The 19832-nt window shown below is 38.6% G+C and overlaps 1 protein-coding gene across 1 annotated transcript in view; it reads right to left on the bottom strand.

The window, feature by feature from the left end:
- Positions 1 to 19832, bottom strand: part of scrib (scribble planar cell polarity protein) — a 99715-nt gene that overhangs the window by 27594 nt on the left and 52289 nt on the right. The window contains exons 9-21 of the mRNA XM_016533293.1: positions 18840 to 18958; positions 17932 to 18131; positions 17651 to 17817; positions 16700 to 16830; positions 16471 to 16599; positions 15877 to 16053; positions 15253 to 15669; positions 12410 to 12472; positions 9276 to 9365; positions 9106 to 9183; positions 8677 to 9006; positions 4985 to 5065; positions 2378 to 2620 (exon numbers count right to left, since the gene is read on the bottom strand). Of these exons, the coding sequence (XP_016388779.1) occupies positions 2378 to 2620; positions 4985 to 5065; positions 8677 to 9006; positions 9106 to 9183; positions 9276 to 9365; positions 12410 to 12472; positions 15253 to 15669; positions 15877 to 16053; positions 16471 to 16599; positions 16700 to 16830; positions 17651 to 17817; positions 17932 to 18131; positions 18840 to 18958 (2225 nt within the window). The remainder of the gene's footprint in view (positions 1 to 2377; positions 2621 to 4984; positions 5066 to 8676; positions 9007 to 9105; positions 9184 to 9275; positions 9366 to 12409; positions 12473 to 15252; positions 15670 to 15876; positions 16054 to 16470; positions 16600 to 16699; positions 16831 to 17650; positions 17818 to 17931; positions 18132 to 18839; positions 18959 to 19832) is intronic.

The raw sequence follows: 19832 nt of genomic DNA, 5'->3' as shown, positions 1-19832 counted from the left end.
CCTCAGTGAACTAATACAGTGATATAAGACCTCAGATCTCAGAATACACTTTATTGATGATTATGCGAACTATATACAGGCAAGCAAATGAGGTCAGAAGAACGCAATGCGCTGCATTTACTTTATAATTTCTTTCCCTTACCACTGATCTATTGAGTCAACAGTCCTACAAAGATATCAATACCACGATTAGTTTTAACCATATGCAACCACTTTATATTGACATAAAAATAGGAGTTCAAAACCGCCTATGTGTATTACTGCTGCAAATTTAAACCGGAGAAAGCATTGACGTGCTATCACACACAAGGGACCGTCTGACAATTCCACTGACTGGTTTAAAACGTCCAATGTATTTTAATTAAAATGATTTTTAACATTTCAGATAAAACACTGTCAAATTGTAAAGCTCGTATTGCTCATAGTGATTTACTACAGGTGAGATTTTGACAATACCTCCCTTCATATATGTACAGTATACAATTATTTACATATAAAAGATCCCCGGAAAGGGTTTTTTCATGTTCCAACGGTTGTAGTACGTTGCTAGTTACAAGACTGACTTCATGTGAAATTTTGCCAATATCTCCCTTACTGTATGCACCATTCACAATTATTTAAAACAAACAAAAAATAAAATCTGTAGGACCCCAAAAGGGATTTTTCATGTTCCAAAGGTAGTATAATATATTGATGTACTTTATGTACAGTAAGGGAGGTATTAGCAAAATTTCACCTATGTAAGTCAGTCTAGTCACTAGGAATGTACTACAACATTTGGAACATAAACTATGTGAATTACAGTAATTTCTAAAGAATATTTATTTACTGTATATACAATAAGGACGATATTGGCAAAATTTCAACTGTAGTAAGTCAGTCTGGTCACTAGTAACATACAACATTTGGAATACAACACGAAAAAAAACCATTTTGGTGAATTACTGTAATTTTTTTCTTAAAAAATATTTATGTAGTGTACATACTTGGGTCAGCACAGCTTCACACAAGCCATGATACAAGTAAAGCAAACTAAGCAACCAAAAGCAATATATGTTTTCCTCAGATGTAATGTTAGTTCTGAACATCAGCGTTGGATAAAATAGCCTTGAGTTTGCATCATCAGTAAGATCTGAGTTTGGTCTTTTAATAGCTGTCGTTGCATTAATGCACTTACTGAGCCGTGTAATGTTTTCTTTAACTGATTTCCTAGGGTAAACAGCGTGAAACCTTGCGCGTTAGTTCATATTCTACATCTGCTTAACTGTCGGTATAGTTCGCATCATCAGTAAAACTTTTTCTGAGATCTGAGGTCTTATAGTTCACTGAGGAGCGTTATGCGTCGTTTAGGAATCCTGGAGTGTGATGTATGAGGGGGAACCCCAGTATTACAGCACAGCGTCACACAAGCCATGATACAAGTAAAGGAAACTAAGCAACCAAAAGCAATATATGTTTTCCTCAGATGTAATGTTAGTTCTGAACATCAGCGTTGGATAAAATAGCCTTGTAATCTTCTATGTGGTAGAGAAAGCTGCTTACATGTAGGCTACGGGAAACAGCAAAGATGTTGAATTAAACATACACACAATCAGCTTTTCCACATGTTTATACTGGCCCCGATAATCAAAACTTCTACTTGGCGCTTGCTCCATTTCTGCAAATCAGTTTTTGTGAATGAATGACTTAATCCACCTGTTGCTTTGGTCTTCATGAACAGCCGCTTGCGCCACCTGCTGGTGAGCGACTGACAGCAGCTGGAGATCGTGCATCGGTGCTCTACTGCTATTCCTGCAGCTCCCGGATGTGCAATGGTGAATTTTCTGTCGAATTTTAACCACTGAAAACCAGCGAATTTGGAAAATGAAATAAAATGGATTGTTAATGCAATGTATTATTTTTTCAGTCAGTGCTATTCAACGTGCTTTTTTGTTTCAAAGACATATGGCATTATTTTTCTTCCATATATGTATATGTATCTTACTGACCCCCAAACTTTTGAATGGTAATGGTAAATACAGTTAAACTGAATGTTCATTTATTTGTAACAGAGATGCATCTTCTAGGCAAATCTACACAACTACATGAAATGAGCACGAATAAAAACATCAAGGGAGCATTAATTAAATGCAAAAGCAATAGAGTAAATTTTAAAAGGCCAAATCACAATCCTAACACAATAAATCCACTACGCAATGTTCATACCGTGCACCATTTTCTCTGTTAAGTGAGGCATTAAAACAGCAAAATTAAGCTGTTATGAGATTAAACTACAGCAAGCAGCATTTATTAGTTTTAAATATTTCCTCAAATAGGGAGAAAAACACACACTCTCTCCCTGAAGGTTCAATGTCATACCATTATTTCCAGCTCTCACCTCAATGGGGTATTCATCCTCCATGGGGCAGTTGAGATGGTTTCCAAGGTGCTCATCTCCTTCCTCTTGCTCAGGTGAGTCAGATGGCTCTGGAGGAGGGGGCGAATGAGGTCGAGTTCGAGGGGAGGCGCCCCCTGCACTGGCCTGGTCCCGTTCGACCAGGAGGGTGATGGTGGGGGAGGTGCCGGTAAGCAGCGCTACTGCCTGGTCATGTCTGGCCTCTGTCATGTCTACACCATTGATCTGGAGCGACAGCCAAACACCAGAGGATCAGAGAGGGCCAATAAGCCCACAACGGGCATATGAAAGCCCCTTATGCTGAGCTTGTTACGTCTTATGGGCTCTTTAATTACTATATGCAGCATTTCATTTAGCTGGGTTTTTAAGGAACGTTAGAGTCCAGGTGTTAGTTGAGTGAAATATGTTCCTGTACAGGACTGATCTGGATCATCATGTGAGTGACAGCCAATGTGGAGCCCTCTCATGCATTCAAAGAGAAAGTGATTTCCACTTCACCTACATATACTCGGTTTTGAAAACCTGGGTTCTCAGTGAAAAATCATGCATCAAATCAAAACGTTGAGACACATTTGACCAGGGAAGTGAAAAGAGAAGGCAATGTGCAATAGGAGAAAGAGGAAATGCTGGAGATGCTTTAGGTAGCAAGATCACGTATTGTGTTAGAGAGAGTATAAAAAGAGCAGATTCAAGAAAACCGTGACCAAACTCTACTACAGCTTGTCATATTTCAATGTATTCCAGATATATCTCATATACTTTGATTAGAGGACCTTGCATTCACAAAATGTGAGCTTAGTCCAGGACAAATTAGTTATAATGGTAACATGCACTTTAAAAGTTCGATTACAGCTGTACTAAAGCAATAAAACACCTTTTAAAAATGCCATGTAAACACTTTAGTCTCACTGAAATAGTATCAGTCTGGTTTTTGGTAAGGCAGACTAACAGATCTGTATGTGATTGTAACATGGCTTTGTCCAGCAAACTACAAAAGGCCTCGGGATTGAGCTGACAATCCTTGAAATATTCGATTATGCATCATGTCATCTATACCTGGACAGACAGATATTGCAACCTGACTACATAAAAACCTATCTCAACTCCATTATAACTTTGTATATAAAAGTACTACTGATTCATCACATTACTACCCTTTAACGATGGGTCTTTAAATACTACCCTTTAATTATGATCTGGCTCATGTCTTGACACCACATGCTGTGTTGAAACTGTGGCCTAATGCTGCTGCATTTTTGTGCATTTTCACAAAGACTGTACAATATTTGAGATTCTCTTTGTAAAGCCAAGGCATGTGGCCTAACCTGTCCTGCTTTCCATGTGAGGGAAGACTATTCTTGATTTCTGGTTACTTTGTTTAGCAGTAAGAAGCTCCACCATGGTGACAAACAGAGGTCAGCACTGACCATTCAGTACCGGCGCTTACCACAGGGTGACAGAACGGCAGCTGCTAGGGTAACGCATGCAGTTACCATAACAGCAGGCCCACAGAACAAGTCAAAAACCTCCCATCACCACACCCGACACCAAGCAGGCAAGAAGTGTGTTAGTGAAAACTCATGCAAGGAGAGAGGGAGAAGAAGCAAAATCTCGAAATAAAGAGAGGGCTCAAGGGAGACAAAACAGTTGGGATTATAATTGTTATAATGCTGAGTCGCAATATGGGCAAGGTTACTAGGAGAGAAGTTCATAATTTCATTGTGCAAAGCAGAAAGGTTATGGTGTACAGCACAGTAAAACAGCAGAAGACTGTGCTAAAACTAACTCACCCATGCAGTGAGCTGGATAATAATGGCTTATTATTATTTTTATGTTTCTCACAATGTAAAGTGAATTTATTTCGATCTAATACCCAGGAACAAAAAAAATCTATTATATAGCTGCACAGCTGACCCACAAATGCAGATGTTGTCATTTACTCACACCCAAACCCAAACCTGTTTGATTTTATTTTGTAAGGCACAACATGAGACTATTTTCTTCTGTATAATGAAAGAGAATAGTGACTTTCAAGCTTCAAAAGGGACAGTATGTGTGCTACATTTTAAAACCATACAATAGCTTTGTGTGAAGAACTGACTGAAATCAAGTCATATTCCTGCTCATATACAGATCTAGTGCATCACAATTCGTTATGAGAACCAAACCCTATGATATTTGGCATCACTGAGATTAAATGAAGACATGGCATGACTTCTTTATGTGCTACATTTTAATATACGGGAACATGAATGAGATTTGAAAACTACGTAAATGAGTCTCTCTCTTGCAAAACTATCATGGTTTTAGAAGATTTAGAATGCAGCCCATGATTGTATGGATTACTTTCATGGCACTGTTTGGCATTGTGGAGCTTGACAGACCCTGGTAACTATTCATGTTTTGTATGGAAAACAAGTGTCAAAAATGTGCAAAGTGCATTCCAAGGAACAAATTCTGACAGATTTTTTTAAATGGCATGAAGTTGAGTAAATAATAACGTTTACTATTTTTTGAGTGAACTATCCTTTTAAACCTAAATTAAACTGATAAGCTACATTAACTAGAAAGAGAGACGGATGAACTCACTGATATGACCCTGTCTCCCACGTGCAGGATATTGTCTCTGTGAGCAGCTCCTCCTTCAGCAATACGAGAGATGAAGATTCCCTGCGAGACAAGCAGAAAAACACAGCCAATGATAATCTCATCTCAATACAAGTTTTTGAAGGAATTTTCCTATGAACACCAAGGATGCATTTATTTGACCAAAAATACAGTAAAAAGCATGATTGTGAAATATTAATATAAATGTTTTCTAAAATAATACACACAAAAAAATACACAAAGAAACATTCACAAAGAAGTGATTGATTTTTTATAATTTAGAGCTACAACTCATGGCAATAAACAAATGAAAAATAGAAAGTAAATATAGTAAATAGTAAATAACTAAACTATAAAACAAAAGAAAAAAGCTTTTGAAAGTTTATCCTTGAATAACAAATATAGAACTAAATCCGGTCTCATTTGATTAACACTCTTTTTATAAGAATCAAAAGAAAAGTAAAGAGTCCTAGGGGAGTTTCACAAAGAATTAAAAACAGGTAATACACTTGTAGTAACACAATGCTAGTATCTCTTGCAGTGCTATATTAGCTGCTGACTTGAGCTGGCTTCAACTGAGTTCAGTGCTCCTGTACAGCTGTTAAAGGGTTAGTTCACCCAAAAATGAAAATTAGCCCATAAATTACTCACCCTCAAGGCATCCTAGGTTTATATGACTTTCTTCTTTCAGACGAATCCAGTCGGAGTTATATTAAAAATTGTCTTTGATCTTCCTAGCTGTTTAATGGCAGTCAGTGGGTGTTGCAGTTCATCAGTCCAAAAGAAGTGAAATAAAGCCCATCCTTGCATAATAAAAAGTGTCTCACACGGCTCCGGGGGGGTGAACAAAGTCCTCCTGTAGCGAATCGATGCGTTTTTGTAAGAAAAATAACCATATTTAAAATCTAATAATCAATTTAATCTAGCTTGCGCTCACTGTTGTACACGGAAGCAGCTCCGGACGGATGACGTCGGCGTTGCGCATGCGCCGCTCAGAAGTGATGAACGCGGAAGCGCAGGGAAGAGATCAAAACAAAACAATGGTCACGGATTAGAAGTACAAACCAAGGATTTGTAAAGAAGAATGTAGGAGGATTTCGAAATATAGGCCAAGTGGAGACTGGTTTTCCTTTGCTAAAGTGAGGAAACTTTGCTTCCTTTGCTCCTGTAACCAAACGTTGGTTTTCACGAGACTCACCGCCCGGAGCTGCTTCCGTGTACAACTGTTGGCGCAGGCTAGATTAAAGTGATTATTACGTTTTGAATATGGATATTTTTCTTACAAAAACGCATCGATTCGCTACAGGAGGACTTTGTTCACCCCCCGGAGCCGTGTGAGGCACTTTTTATTATGGATGGATGCACTTTATTTCACTTCTTTTGGACTGATGAACTGCAACACCCGTTGACTGCCATTAAACAGCTTGGAAGATCAAAGACCATTTTTAATATAACTCCGATTGGATTCATCTGAAAGAAGGAAGTCATATATGCCTAGGATGGCTTGAGGGTGAGTAAATAATGGGCTAATTTTCATTTTTGGGTGAACTATCCCTAGAGCTAGTCAGTATGCTGGAGTAACATGCTGCAATGCCTCAAGCCTCTAGAGCAGAAATGATCCTGCTGACCTTAGCTTAAAATTACCTGCCTTGCTTTTAGCAGTTTATTATATGGGCTTATTTACAACTCTAAAGATGTAACAGACCATGTAGTATTAAAAGAACAAACTATTGACGACCCTCAAGGCCACTTAATTCTTCAAAGACAAATCTCAACAGTTTAACAGATACACAGTCTGCAAACAGCCTTTGTCAGCACTTTCACAGTATGTTCTCTGAAATTGTGATCAGAACGTTTCATGCTGAAGACTCAAAGCAGCAAACAGACCAGCAGACAAGTCAGTGAGATCTACTTGTTAGTAAAAACAAGCACAAATGCCAAGCAGAAGGACAAAAACAGGACTTACAATTACTCAGCATAGAGTGTGTGCATGTGCTAATGTGTGACTGTGTCTCCTTCGTGAAAGTGGTGCAAAAATGTGGCCATGTCAGAAAGATAGAGGGCAGTATGATGTGTGTCTGCAGCGGAGATCCAAAAATACTTCATCCCCTGCTATCCGATAATCTACTGGCTCTATCAGGTGTCAGTCCCTGGAATTCTAATCATTGCCATCTCGGTCAGCCATCCTAGAGGTGCATCATGCAGAAGCTTACGCAGTCCATACGCTTCTGCTAAACATGTTAAACATACGGAGAGAACGGATGACATGTCCTGACTTCCGTAAACCACACTGCACAACCTGACACTGAAGCAATGAACACACCATAAAATATTCACTACAAGGTCACTGCAGTCACCCGGATCCAGTACGTATCCAGCCCAGATGGTGGATCAACACCTAGAGATGACCTCAACAGCCCTGAATGTCAGCGGAGACCAGGACAACTAGGTGAGCCCCAGAGACAGATCCCCAGTGAAGACCTTGTCTCCTGGATGGCCATCGGGACAAGACCACAGGAACCAGTTGAGTCCTCTGCACAATGTGTCTTTGCTGCAGCATGTAACAACCTGCTGGTTCGTCTGGCCAGAGGAGAACTGGCCCCCCGACTGAGCCTGGTTTCTCCCAAGGTTTTTTCTCCATTCTGTCACCGATGGAGTTTTGGTTCCTTGCCGCTGTCGCCTCTGGCTAGCTTAGTTGGGGACACTTCATTTCCAGCGATATCATCGACTTGATTGCACAGATACTATTTAAACTGAACTGAGCTGGATGATGACATCACTGAATTCAATAATGAACTACCTTTAACTGAAAATTGAGTGTTTACTATTGTCCTTATGCATTATTGACACACTATTTTCCTATTTAATGCTGTTAAGTTGCTTTGACACAATCTGTATGGTTAAAAGCGCTATATAAAAATAAAGGTGACTTGACAAGTCAAGTAACGAGTGTATATTGTTACGTCTGGAGACGTAGTCTTTATTGTTATGATTTATCAGAAAAGCTGTGTTTTCTTTAATGTGTCTTTTTTTTCCCCCTCCATTAACCCTTTGCCTCCTCCTACTCAATCTGTCTGGCAGGTAGCTGATTGCCCCCAGCTGCAGCTGCTTACCAGTTAAGAGTGAGCCAGCATAAAAGCACAGCAGCAACTACCAAAGTTTGAGAAAACGGTCCCCCAAGAGCTTTCTCCAGAGCGCTGTCTTTGTCCTGCCCAGCCTGTTGCTGTTGTTTACAAACTTGTATAATATTGTTTGGTTTATTTGGAAGTTGTAGGGAGGTGGGTGCCATTTTTGTTGAATCCTGTTTTCTCCTGTTTTGGGGCCAGGAAGGGAGTTAGGATACAAACCTGTTGTTATTTTTCTTTTCTTTGTTAGATTAGTTAGAGGCTTAAATTATCTAGTTAGATTGTTTTGTTTGTTATTTTGGCCTTGCCCTCTCCTGAAATTATTGCTTCCCTTTTATTTATTTTTAATTCTTTTTTCTTATTTTTAATATACCTTTTGTATTTGTTCCATGAGCTGTCAAATAAAAACCTTTATGGTAATTTGTTGCTTGTGGTGCTGTGACAGGACTCAGACTAGCACTCTTTAAATTATTTGTTGTTTTGTTGCGTCCGCTTACACCCCTAGATTCATGCGGGACGTAACAATATGCAATAGCGTCTTGTGTTTACCGTGTCTCCTACTCGGTACGGGGTTGACCCTTTCCCTCCAGCAATGCTGAACCCTAAACCTTTATCGTTGCGGACCAGAGAAGTGGCTAGTCGCAGTGTTGGTCCACCGCTGACAGCCGGAGAGGCAGGGTCCAGGAGGAAAGGCAGCCCACTGGACCGTCTCTCCCGGGGGAAATAATCATCTTCTGGTCTCAGTGGAGTGGTGGTGATGGCGTTCTCTGGTTCAACCATGCGTTCTCGCAGAGCGGTCATAACCACGGCCGTCCCTGAATTGCGCAGGGCCTCGACAGCTGTGTGATGTTCCGCTCCGTGCAGGTCTACTCCGTTCACCTGAGAACAGACGAATACAATGATTGAGGATTTAAAGCAGCGTGAATGACTGGTTCTGAAAGGGGCAACTCAAAAGAGAAAATGAAAACAGATGTTCACCTCAAGAAGTTTGTCTCCCACTTTGACCCCAGCACGAGCTGCAGGGCCCTCTTCTGACACTCTAGAGATGAAAATACCCTGAAAAGGACATATACAGTACATTAAAACAAACCACACACACAAGCATTTACTGAAACTCATGTATTGTGTGAAAGCTCATTGAAATGTACCTCATCATCGCCCTTATAGGGCGTAGATCCTTTCCCCCCTGCAATGCTGATGCCTAACCCACCGGTCTGCCTCAGGATAGTCAGGGTCAGCTACAGATGAAGCAGAGAGATCAGAAATTCACAGACAAATGCAGAACGAAATACTTCAAAACATTTGCTATAACATGCGTGGCTTGACTCACAAAACAAAAAACAAACAAAAAAGTTTTCATGCAGTGCATGCTTGTTTAGAAAGTATTTCTAATATGAATGACTGCATCTTTGTTCAGACAGATCAAATATATTGTCCCAACCAGCCTTCTTTCCTTGATGTACACAATGCGTTCATTTACATACATTAAAAAATTTGCTCTAATTTATGGATTATTGGACAAGCTTTTCATATTCAGACATGCATTTAAAAACCAAGATGAAATAACACAGAAGCCCAACACCTCTGTTGATAAGATGAGCCCTTGATATTTGCAAGCTGGATCAGCCTGACTGCTTTTGTCTATTTATTGAAGCAGTTTGGGAATGTGACAGACTAAGTGGTTTACCCACATCTTTTCGATCTTTGGAGTGAAAAATTCAACACTACAGGATTATAAAAAGTACTGGTGTGAATTGTACATGATGCACACAGTTAAGGCAGGATTCAGGAATATGCCAGACGACTACGATTTTGTAAATGGTTACAGAGAAAAACTGGGCATCATAGACTTAACAACTGGGAAAAAAAGTCTGTGCCCACCAAATTTTATGCGGTTTTAAAATCTGCACACTGGCTCTGACTTTTTGCAGCTACCATTGACTTGCCCAGACTGTAAATCAGGGCAAATATAGAAAAATCTAGGCAAACGTAGTGTAGTGTATTCCAGCCTTTACTCACACTGGACAGTTTGTATGTACAGACACCATAAAGTCTATCCAAAATGTATGTTGATCTGTTCTATACAGAAAGTTTGTTTACATGCACATCTTTTATGTTCATGTTCAAAAGGTCACGTAAGTCTGTTGTGCATGTAAGGAATCAATGAATCCCAAGTAGACAATTTCATTATGAGACTAATGTGATGAATGAGATGGGCCAGTAAGATTTTGTTTTAATGTTTTTGGATTCTGTGCTCAAAAGAACAGCATTTATTTGAATTGGTAACTTTACTGTCACTTTTTGAGTTTAATGCATCCTCGCTGAAGTCTTACTGACTTCAAACTATAGTGTATATAAAATTATTTACACCAAGAACAAAGTTGCTCCAAGAATCAGCGAAAGACATTTAATCAAGTCAAATTCAACTACTTTAACACTATATTTAATACTTATCATATATAACATTATACATTTTATCAAATAGTCAAAAGTCTGAAAAATCAAGGAGAGGAAGCCAGCATTGCTGGGACAGGACACCAAGGATCTGTTTGATTAATGCAGACTGTATAAAGAACACATGCTCAAGTTTGAACATCACCTGCCTCAAAACTTGCATTGATTCAAGTTTTGCAGATTAATGGCAAAAGACTCCACATCTAGTTCAATGCTACTGAACATTGTACTGTAACACATTCATGGCCTAAAAAAGGAGGCTGAAGCCAATTCAATTCATAGTTATTTGTCCTTTTTTTTTAAAATAATGAAATCATGAGATAACAGAAACATTTAAAAAAAAATTAATATCAACTGTTTCACTGAGGAAATTTTTTTATCTTAAACCACTTTACATTTGTATTGACTGATTAAGTGATGGCACTCGTCACCAAACAGTCACACCGTGACATACCCAATATTCACAAAATGAATGGGAGGGTGGTGAACTTTTTTGTGGGATGGACTAGATGTGGTTGATTCTACAGCAGCAGCCATGCAAAGTGGGCATAGTGAGTGGGTAGATGAGAAAAAACAAAACTCAAGTGAAGAAGAGAGAACAATGTTCTTGGACAATGAAATCTTTAGAGACGTACAGCCCTTTGTGTGACTAATATAAATAAATGCTCAGCTTCAGGCATATTAATTAAACAAAGTGGAAAGTAATTATCTTATTTGGTCTAATGCTATGGCTGATGGTCACTTATCTTACATTGGCACTGGGTCAGGAATTACTAAAAAAAATAGTACTATCCATTCATTAAAATACAAAAAATTCTAAAAATGTATGACATGGATTAGTGTATTCAAATGGTTGAAAATGACTGACCTATCGCATTATTGTGATATATCAGAGAGGGTATTAACACTATGTTGAAATTAGTTGCATGACTGACAATATGGTAGCAGTATTTACATATTTTTATATTGCACTTTGAAAAAGAAAAACAATAATTTGGTGGGTTTTGGTTTTGGAGAAAACGTAAATCTGGTTTACGTGCAATTATACAATGACTGATTTTAGGGGAACACGGAACATCAGTCATACGAATGGCATATATTTTTACATGGCAAGTAACAAATGTAAATTATTTAATTACGGAAGTATAAACAACTACTTTTGTGGGTATTGTTCATTTCAATCAGACAAAACAGACACTTGTAATATGATGCAGCCAAAAATAAAAGTTTCCACTAGCTCATGTGCTAGCATATGTGCTCCTTGCTCCTAGGTGGCAGAACCTGACAGAGGGGTAGGCGGTGGAAAAGAGGGAAGAAAAGAAAAACAAGAAAACGATAGAAAAACAGGTTGCAGACAGTAATAGAACCTAGTTTGGAGAATAACATGGTAATGGAAACACAATGTTTCTTTAAAACGTAAGGGCAATTATTAAGATGAAAAATATAGTTTATGACATGCTTTCAATAACCACTGAAAATGCCTTTGTCCATAGACTTACATTGTAACTTCATTACTGCAAAAGCTTAACTTTATTATTATTATTATTTTTTTTTTTAAGTACTCAACCCAGAATATTCTTCAGCTAACAGCTGCACCATGACCATTTTTTCTCCAAACACTAAGATCTATTACAGCTGTGACTTATAAGTAAATGTTAGTCAGCAATTTCCCTAAGCATCCGGTGTGGATTAATGAAAGAATTTTGTGGTGAGTCGTGATTCCCTGAACTGCAGGTGAACGATGAGTGAGTAAATGAATGAATGATCAAAAGAGGGAGAGAGCGAGGAAGAGAGCGGGAGTTTGGGCGGAAAGAGAGTAGGTACAGACCTCTTCCTCCTCAATTCGAGCAGGCTCAATCAGCAGATTATTGACTTGATCAAATGACACCCCCTGTTAGGACAGGAACCAGCGAGAGGGCATGCAGATTAGTCAGGCCAAAAAAAAAAAAAAAACAGAAGCTGTATGACTGGAAATTAAAATAAATGGAACAAACATTCACACAGGTGACTGAATGACCGGCACACCTCCAAACACACACACCCACATTAAGAGAGGGCGCTTCCAAAACCACCACATATACAGCAAACAACACTGACCTACACACTTAAAGAGCTTTAAAACAACATAGCACAGCTCAGATCTCAGACTGCATTCAGCAAGCAGATTCAGCTCATGAAATAAAACGGCTATTATATGGAAAAGCTTGCTATTCATACAGTATCTGTACAAAAACATAATATTGCAATTCTGAAAAAAAAAGTAATTTTACAGTCACGTCACACTTTACAAAGGAAGTCTAAAATGTTTAGCAATTTTAGCAATTTAAAAAGACTTGACAGGGAAATCAAAACAACCAACTGTCTGGATTAAGCAACCCAAGTTACAGGTTGTCAATATTAACCCCAGACAAATCACTAGTGTGTCAATGCTGTAAAACACAGATATAAAGCAATTACCAACATCCACACAAATGTCAATATTCACAAAGGAACAGCAATTTACTTTTTTTTTCAAACTGAAAACATGCACACACAAGTCCTGCACAAGCATTCCTCAGCCACTCATCCATCCAGTCATGGAGACCACACACACACACACATGTCTGGTCAGCTATTATATATATATTTCTTGAGAAAATATATTTCTCAAGCCAACATAATCATAGCAGTCCAAGACCATTGTCTCATATGAATATCTTTCCAAATATAACATTGTTTTTATAACAAAGCCCATCTTAGTCAATTTATGTGAACAGCAATATATTTATTCATGCCTGGAATCTTGATAGTTTTCCTTGTAAACTAATTGTATAAAATTACTGTATTTAGTAAGTTGCACATGAATATAATTTGCATTATTTATAGACATTATAAACACATTTTAGTTCCCCACACTCCACAAAGAAATTCTTTAAATGTAACAGTATAGAGAACAATAATGAAAAATAAGTATAAAAAAACAAACGGCATTGTCATTCATAATAAAGAAGTCATGTCACATTTTAGATGATAAAAAGATGACATATTTTGCAAAATATGGTATACTATCAGTGCACCATAGTTCTACAAATAAACTGATTCTGTGCATTTATTTCCATTCAAATTGATGGAAACTAATAGAAGCACTTTTGGACCAAAAAAAAAAAAAACCCCACAAGAAAAACAAAAAATAAAACAAAACAATTGTGCCTTTGTCCTTTTGTACCCGTGGGGACCACAATTTAGGTCTCCACCGTGACACGAGTCCCCATGAGTCTGTGTGTAGTCAGGTTTAAGTCCCCACCAGGATATATAAACCAGTACACACACACCTTGGAGTTCCTGACCACGTTAAAAATATTTTAAACCAGATATATATAAATCTTGGCTTCAAAGATTAATTTTAAATATGTATAGCTGAATTAAATCATATTTAAGAATTCAATGAATAACTGCAAAGCATTATGTTGCATGTTTGTAGGAAATAAATTCTCACTCTCAGTGGTTGTTACAGTTTTTACATATTTGCTGCCTGTAAAACCCCTAAAGGGTTTATGCAATCTTTCTGGTTAAAGTATGCATTTTAAAGACCAATGAGAGTCCTCATATTTCTACACAATAAGAATTATAGAAAGAAAAAAAACAAAAACAGTGGAATTTTTCATTGATGTGAAGTTCAGGTATAATTTAAAATGATCAGCACACAGACAGTTGTGGAAAAGGTGGGCAAAGAGGGCAGTGTGCACTGATTTCCCCAGGCAACAGAGACAGCAAATGATGATGAGAAGCAAGAGCAGTGCTCAATGGGGTGGAGTCAAGCTGTGGAGGAGGAGCTAAACATAGCCAAAGGGTGGGGCAAAACAAGGAGAAGCTTTTTCATTTGAGGTTCTGTCCTTTTAATCAGACCAAAGGCAGAGGTCATATCCATGGATATACTTTGCATGGTGCCAATATTCATTCCAATGACACGATGGCTCTGATTCAATGAATGAAGCTGAATGAACAAATATTGTCACAGAGGGGTCTAAAAGTGTGAGACAACAAACTAAAACAAAAGTGAGACGAACCAAAAGACATTCTGAAATTTTCTGTACAGTACTGTTCAAAAGGTCAGAGGTCAGTAAGAATGAATGTGTCTTTTGATCAAAAGAGACAGGAGAGACTGGTAGAATGATTTCTGAAAGATCATGTGACACTGAAGACTGGAGTAACGGCTGCTGAAAATTCAGATTTGCCATCACAGGAATAAATTATGTTTTAAAAAAACTTTAATTTACAATTTAAAATTGTTATTTAAAATTGCAATAACATTTCACAAAAATCCTGTTTTTACAGTGTTTTTGTTCAAATAAATGCAGCCTCGGTGAGCCTAAGAGACTTCTACTAACCTCAAACTTTTGAACAGTATTATAACTCAAATTTTCTGCTGATAATACAATTTTGCATTTAAAAATTTGTATTACATTTTAAAAATGTAAAACGGACAGATTTACACTAGGGGTCTCAAACTTTTAGCACTGTATTTTGTATATCTTAGACTGAATAAATTCCGCACTCTGCACTAAGATGTGTGAACATGATTATTAAATAACTCCACTTAAACCCTCAGACCATATAAACTGATTTCACCAACTTTCAATTAAGTAACCCGGATTTCCCACACCATTGCTTCTAGAAGTGAGCCCTTCTTACCTTCACTGGCTGCAGGGACGAGTTCATCTGACTCAGCCTACTGTCTTCTAGCTCAGCTGCTTCTAGTCTTTGTTGAAAAGGGGTATTGACTATTACTCCTCCCTCGTCCTCCTCGTCTTCCTCCTCCTCACCATCCCTCTCGTCCTCAGGGGTGTGAGCAGTAGGTGAGAGGCCGTCATGACTGAAGCCTTGCAGCAGGGCGGCGACAGTCTCTGGTTTGGGCAGCTTGGTGATCTTGAAGTGCTTTTTGTAGTGTGGTGTGTCTTTACGTATGAGCCGCTGTTTCTCTGCAGGAAAAGGCGGCGTTCGAGAGTCCTCATCGCTCCTTTCAGCGTCTTCATCATCATCTTCATTTTCATCTTCTTCCTCCTCATCATCGCCACGGATGATGGGCTCTTCAGCAAAGTGCACAGTAGGCTGCGAAGGCAAGAAAAACAGTTTCCTGGATTACCAATGCAGTGACAGAATCATTATGGTTCAGAATCAAGGAAAAAACAGAAGGATTTTGTGAAACAAATGGCAACATACTCACACAAACCAAAACATTATCTTTACAGTAGCTTGCACTTGTACAATAGAGGTCACAGTTACATTCAGGATGTGCTGAACATACTTCATACATACCTCAGTATACTCCACCTCCATCTCATCCAGCTCCTCCTCTTCTTGACCCTGACCATCATTAATCTCCACCCCTGTACTGTTTACACCCCGCTTCTCATCCTGAGAAGTGGCAGAGGCGGTGCTACTGGATGCCTGAGAATCATGACTTTGATTGGACAGCCCACTCAACCGTTTCTGCTGTGAAAAACCATTATACATAATCAACGAAAAAAAACTGAGCAGTTCGTATCGAATATTTAAATGATAATAATATTAAAACAGTTTGTATGTAATATAAAAAAAATAATGTACTGACATAATATTTAAATGGTAAAATATTTTAAATAATAAATAAATAATAAAATGAATACAATTAAAACAATATATATATATATATATATATATACACATTTTAGATGATAAAAAGATGACATATTTTGCAAAATATGGTATACTATCAGTGCACCATAGTTCTACAAATAAACTGATTCTGTGCATTTATTTCCATTCAAATTGATGGAAACTAATAGAAGCACTTTTGGACCAAAAAAAAAAAAAACCCCACAAGAAAAACAAAAAATAAAACAAAACAATTGTGCCTTTGTTTGAATTTACCTCAGAGTCCGGGGACTCCAGATCCTCATCTGGCTTGGCTGTATAAGCCTCATTTCTTCTGGCTTCAATGACATTCTTCATTACCTTCAACTCACTGGGATGTGGTGTGGCTCTCCTCTGAAGACCCTGCTAGTTCACATATACAGCAAGAGTGTTAGCACATGTACACAATTTCATGTAAACAGTTGTCCAGAAATCATAAACATCCTGTACACATTTCCACGCTCACCCTCTTCTCTGCAGCAGTCTCCTCATCTTCCTCTTCGTGTTTGGAGTCATCCTGGAACTGAATGACCGATACCCTGTTCAAATTAGTGTCTGTGGGCCAGGTTTCATCAACGCTCCTGTCCAGTAGATTCTCTGCAAAGCATATTACAAAATATTGCAATTTGATGAGTGTCCTGGATTCACTATAGGTGTAGTCTTAGCCTCGGACAGCCGGACAGCATGGGCACAAACCAGCCACAGTCCTCTTTGTAGTGACTTTAAATTAGGGCTGCACGATTAATCGAATGCAGTTGTCATGCACATCTTGTCAGTAAAGCCGGTTCTGTGATTAGTAGTAAATCTCCATCACCTGCTTTCAGATGGAACAGCATTTACTACACAGAGCCGTAGATTAGCATTGCATTATAGATATACTTTAATATAATGAAAATTATAATAATAAGAACTCAGATAAACCATATATTGCCATAGTCGTGTGTTTATTAGTCACGTTGAATCAACGAAAGCATTTCAATCTTCTGTTTATTCAGCAACTGCCGGGTTTCTTCTGCGAGGTGTATTTGGAGTTTCTGCGTGAGAGCGCCCTCTGGCCTTCGGATGGAGATTTACTGCTGATCACAGAACCGTGCTTCACTGACAAGATAAGCATTACAATCGCAGCTTCGGTCTAATCGCGATTTCGATTTCATTTCGATTTATCGTGCAGCCCTACTTTAAATGAACTTTTTCAAACAAAAAGGACTACCACAGCATGATTTTATTGAATTTTTCAGTCAAATGGTCTGTTCCTGACTAAATTAGCAGCATAAGTCAGAAATAGTCAGAATAATCTGCAAAGTGGGGTAGACATTTAACCATTTAGTCCAAAGTCTGGTCAAATATATGCAAAGATGCAAAGCCTCTTTGGGTGTAACTTGACAGCTCCATTCACAAGGACGGAGGAGTGTCTTACCAAGGCTCGATGAGGGTTGCTGAGGCAGCAGGTAGCAGGTGAGAACTTTTTCCCCAGTCCGTTCGTCGTCCTCTGTCTGGAACTTCAGCATGGGCTGAGACTGGTTCTCTGCCAGCCACATGGCCTTCAGGTTCAGATTGGCCAATGCGAACGGTAAATTCTGCAACCTGGGACAGAGAGCAAGAGATGGAGAAACTTCAGTGCATGAAACAAACAGCTGGTAGCAATTCTTATGGTCACTCTGACATCCAAAACCTGTGATATAGAGAATGCATTTTCACCTGTTGCCTGCCACGTCCAGCACATGTAATTCTGTTGCATTGGCCAGCTCAGCGGGTAGTTTTTCCAAACGGTTATCTCTGAGGGAGAGCACGTTCAGGCTGACACATCCTCCCAGTTCTGCTGGCACGCTGCTCAAGCGGTTTCGGTCCACATTCAAGTTAGTCAACTTCTTCAGCTTCCCAAGTGAGCGAGGGAGGGACTGAAAGAGAAAGTTTTCATAATGGGCTCTGCTCTGACACGTCTGCGTTCCTCTTGAAATTTGGTAATGCAGTCCTGCTAATATTGTTACGATTAATTGTGATTACTCATTTATAAGTTATTTCAGATGAAAGCATCCTTTAAACAAACAAATGCAATGTAAATGAATTCCAATCTATAGCTGATTTGTTTACATATCATTCCCACTATTGTACGATTTAAAGGGGTCATATGATGCTTTTTAAAAGATCATTATTTTGTGTATTTGGTGTAACAGAATATGTTGACATGCTTTAATGTTCAAAAAACACATTATTTTTCAAATACTGTACATTATTGTAGGTCCTCTATGCCCCGCCTCTCTCAAACTAGATATGTGGGGGCGTGTTAGAACGAGCCGTTTTAGGGGGGCGTGGCAGAGTCTTAACTTTGATAAAGAATATCTCTTTGGTTTTGAGACTTTAGTCTTTGCAACTTCAGGGATCTTATCTATGCACAGTCAGCTTGTAACACTCCAAAGAGAAAGGAAAACTTGAAATCGCATCACCTTTAAAAAAAAAAAAACACTGTGGCACATACAGCAAAATAATATGGAAGCATTACATATAATATAACCTGATGCTCCAAAACCAGTGTCATAGAATTAAAGAAAGCGCAGTAAGCAAATAAAGGCAGACATAACAGATATCAGGTGGTGCAGGTTGTGTACCTGGAGAAGGTTCTCAGTCAACATAAGCTCTGTCAGGTTCTCACACTCGCCAATAGAGTCTGTGAGATGCACCAAGCGGTTCTGGTTCACTTTCAGAATGGACAACTTCTTAAGTGAGCCTGTTGAGAAAAACAAAGTTCACGGATGCCTTGAGATAAGTACAAAAACAACTGTAGTTATATTCAAATGGTTTCAAGATGAACACTGACTAAGGACAAAAACATGATTTTAAAATGAATTACACTGTATACGTAAGCGATAGTAACTGAAAAAACAAAACCTTTAACCTTAAACTTGTAATGACAGTGCAGCCATAGGATGACCTAAGTCTGCTGACACTAGGGGGCAGTGTTGTGATTCTCTAATCAATACAAAGATTTCTCAACTCAAGTTTAAACATCGACTATGATCACAACGGTTAAAAAAAGTTCTAATTTAGACAATTTTACATTATTAAAGGTGTATCTTATTGTCCTGAAAGAAACCAAATATTTTAAAGGTGACATATCATGAAAATCTGATTTTTCCAGGTTTTAAGTGCTATAATCAGGTCCCCGGTGCATCTACCAACCAAGGAAAGGTGAAAAAGATTAACCCAGTAACTTTGTTTTGGTAAGCCTTTTTCTGCAAGTGTCTGAAAAAACGAGCGTGTCTGATTTTGCTCCCTTGGTGACGTGGCAAAGGGATCTCATAATATTACCGCCCCTTAATCTGTAAGTTTACACCCATGGCGCCGTCATTTTGATTTCGCAAGCGACAACGGTGTAATGCCATGGCGAAAGTTTGAGTAAAACATGCTAACTGTTCTGCCTTTGGCTGCACAGACGAGCACAGAACACTATTTACAGTCCCAGCCTCAGAGGAGACAACAGAGCAGTGGATTTATTGATTTATTTACTGTATATTGCTGCTGCCACACAGATCTAAAATAAACATGCGATTTATTTCCCAGCTGTTTACCTTCACAGACATAAACGACTGTTTTTGTAACTC

Source organism: Sinocyclocheilus rhinocerous, unplaced genomic scaffold (genome assembly GCF_001515625.1).
Source record: "Sinocyclocheilus rhinocerous isolate Xijiao unplaced genomic scaffold, SAMN03320098_v1.1 scaffold245, whole genome shotgun sequence".
NCBI lineage: Eukaryota > Metazoa > Chordata > Actinopteri > Cypriniformes > Cyprinidae > Sinocyclocheilus > Sinocyclocheilus rhinocerous.
This window is presented reverse-complemented; position numbering and strand designations above follow the sequence as displayed.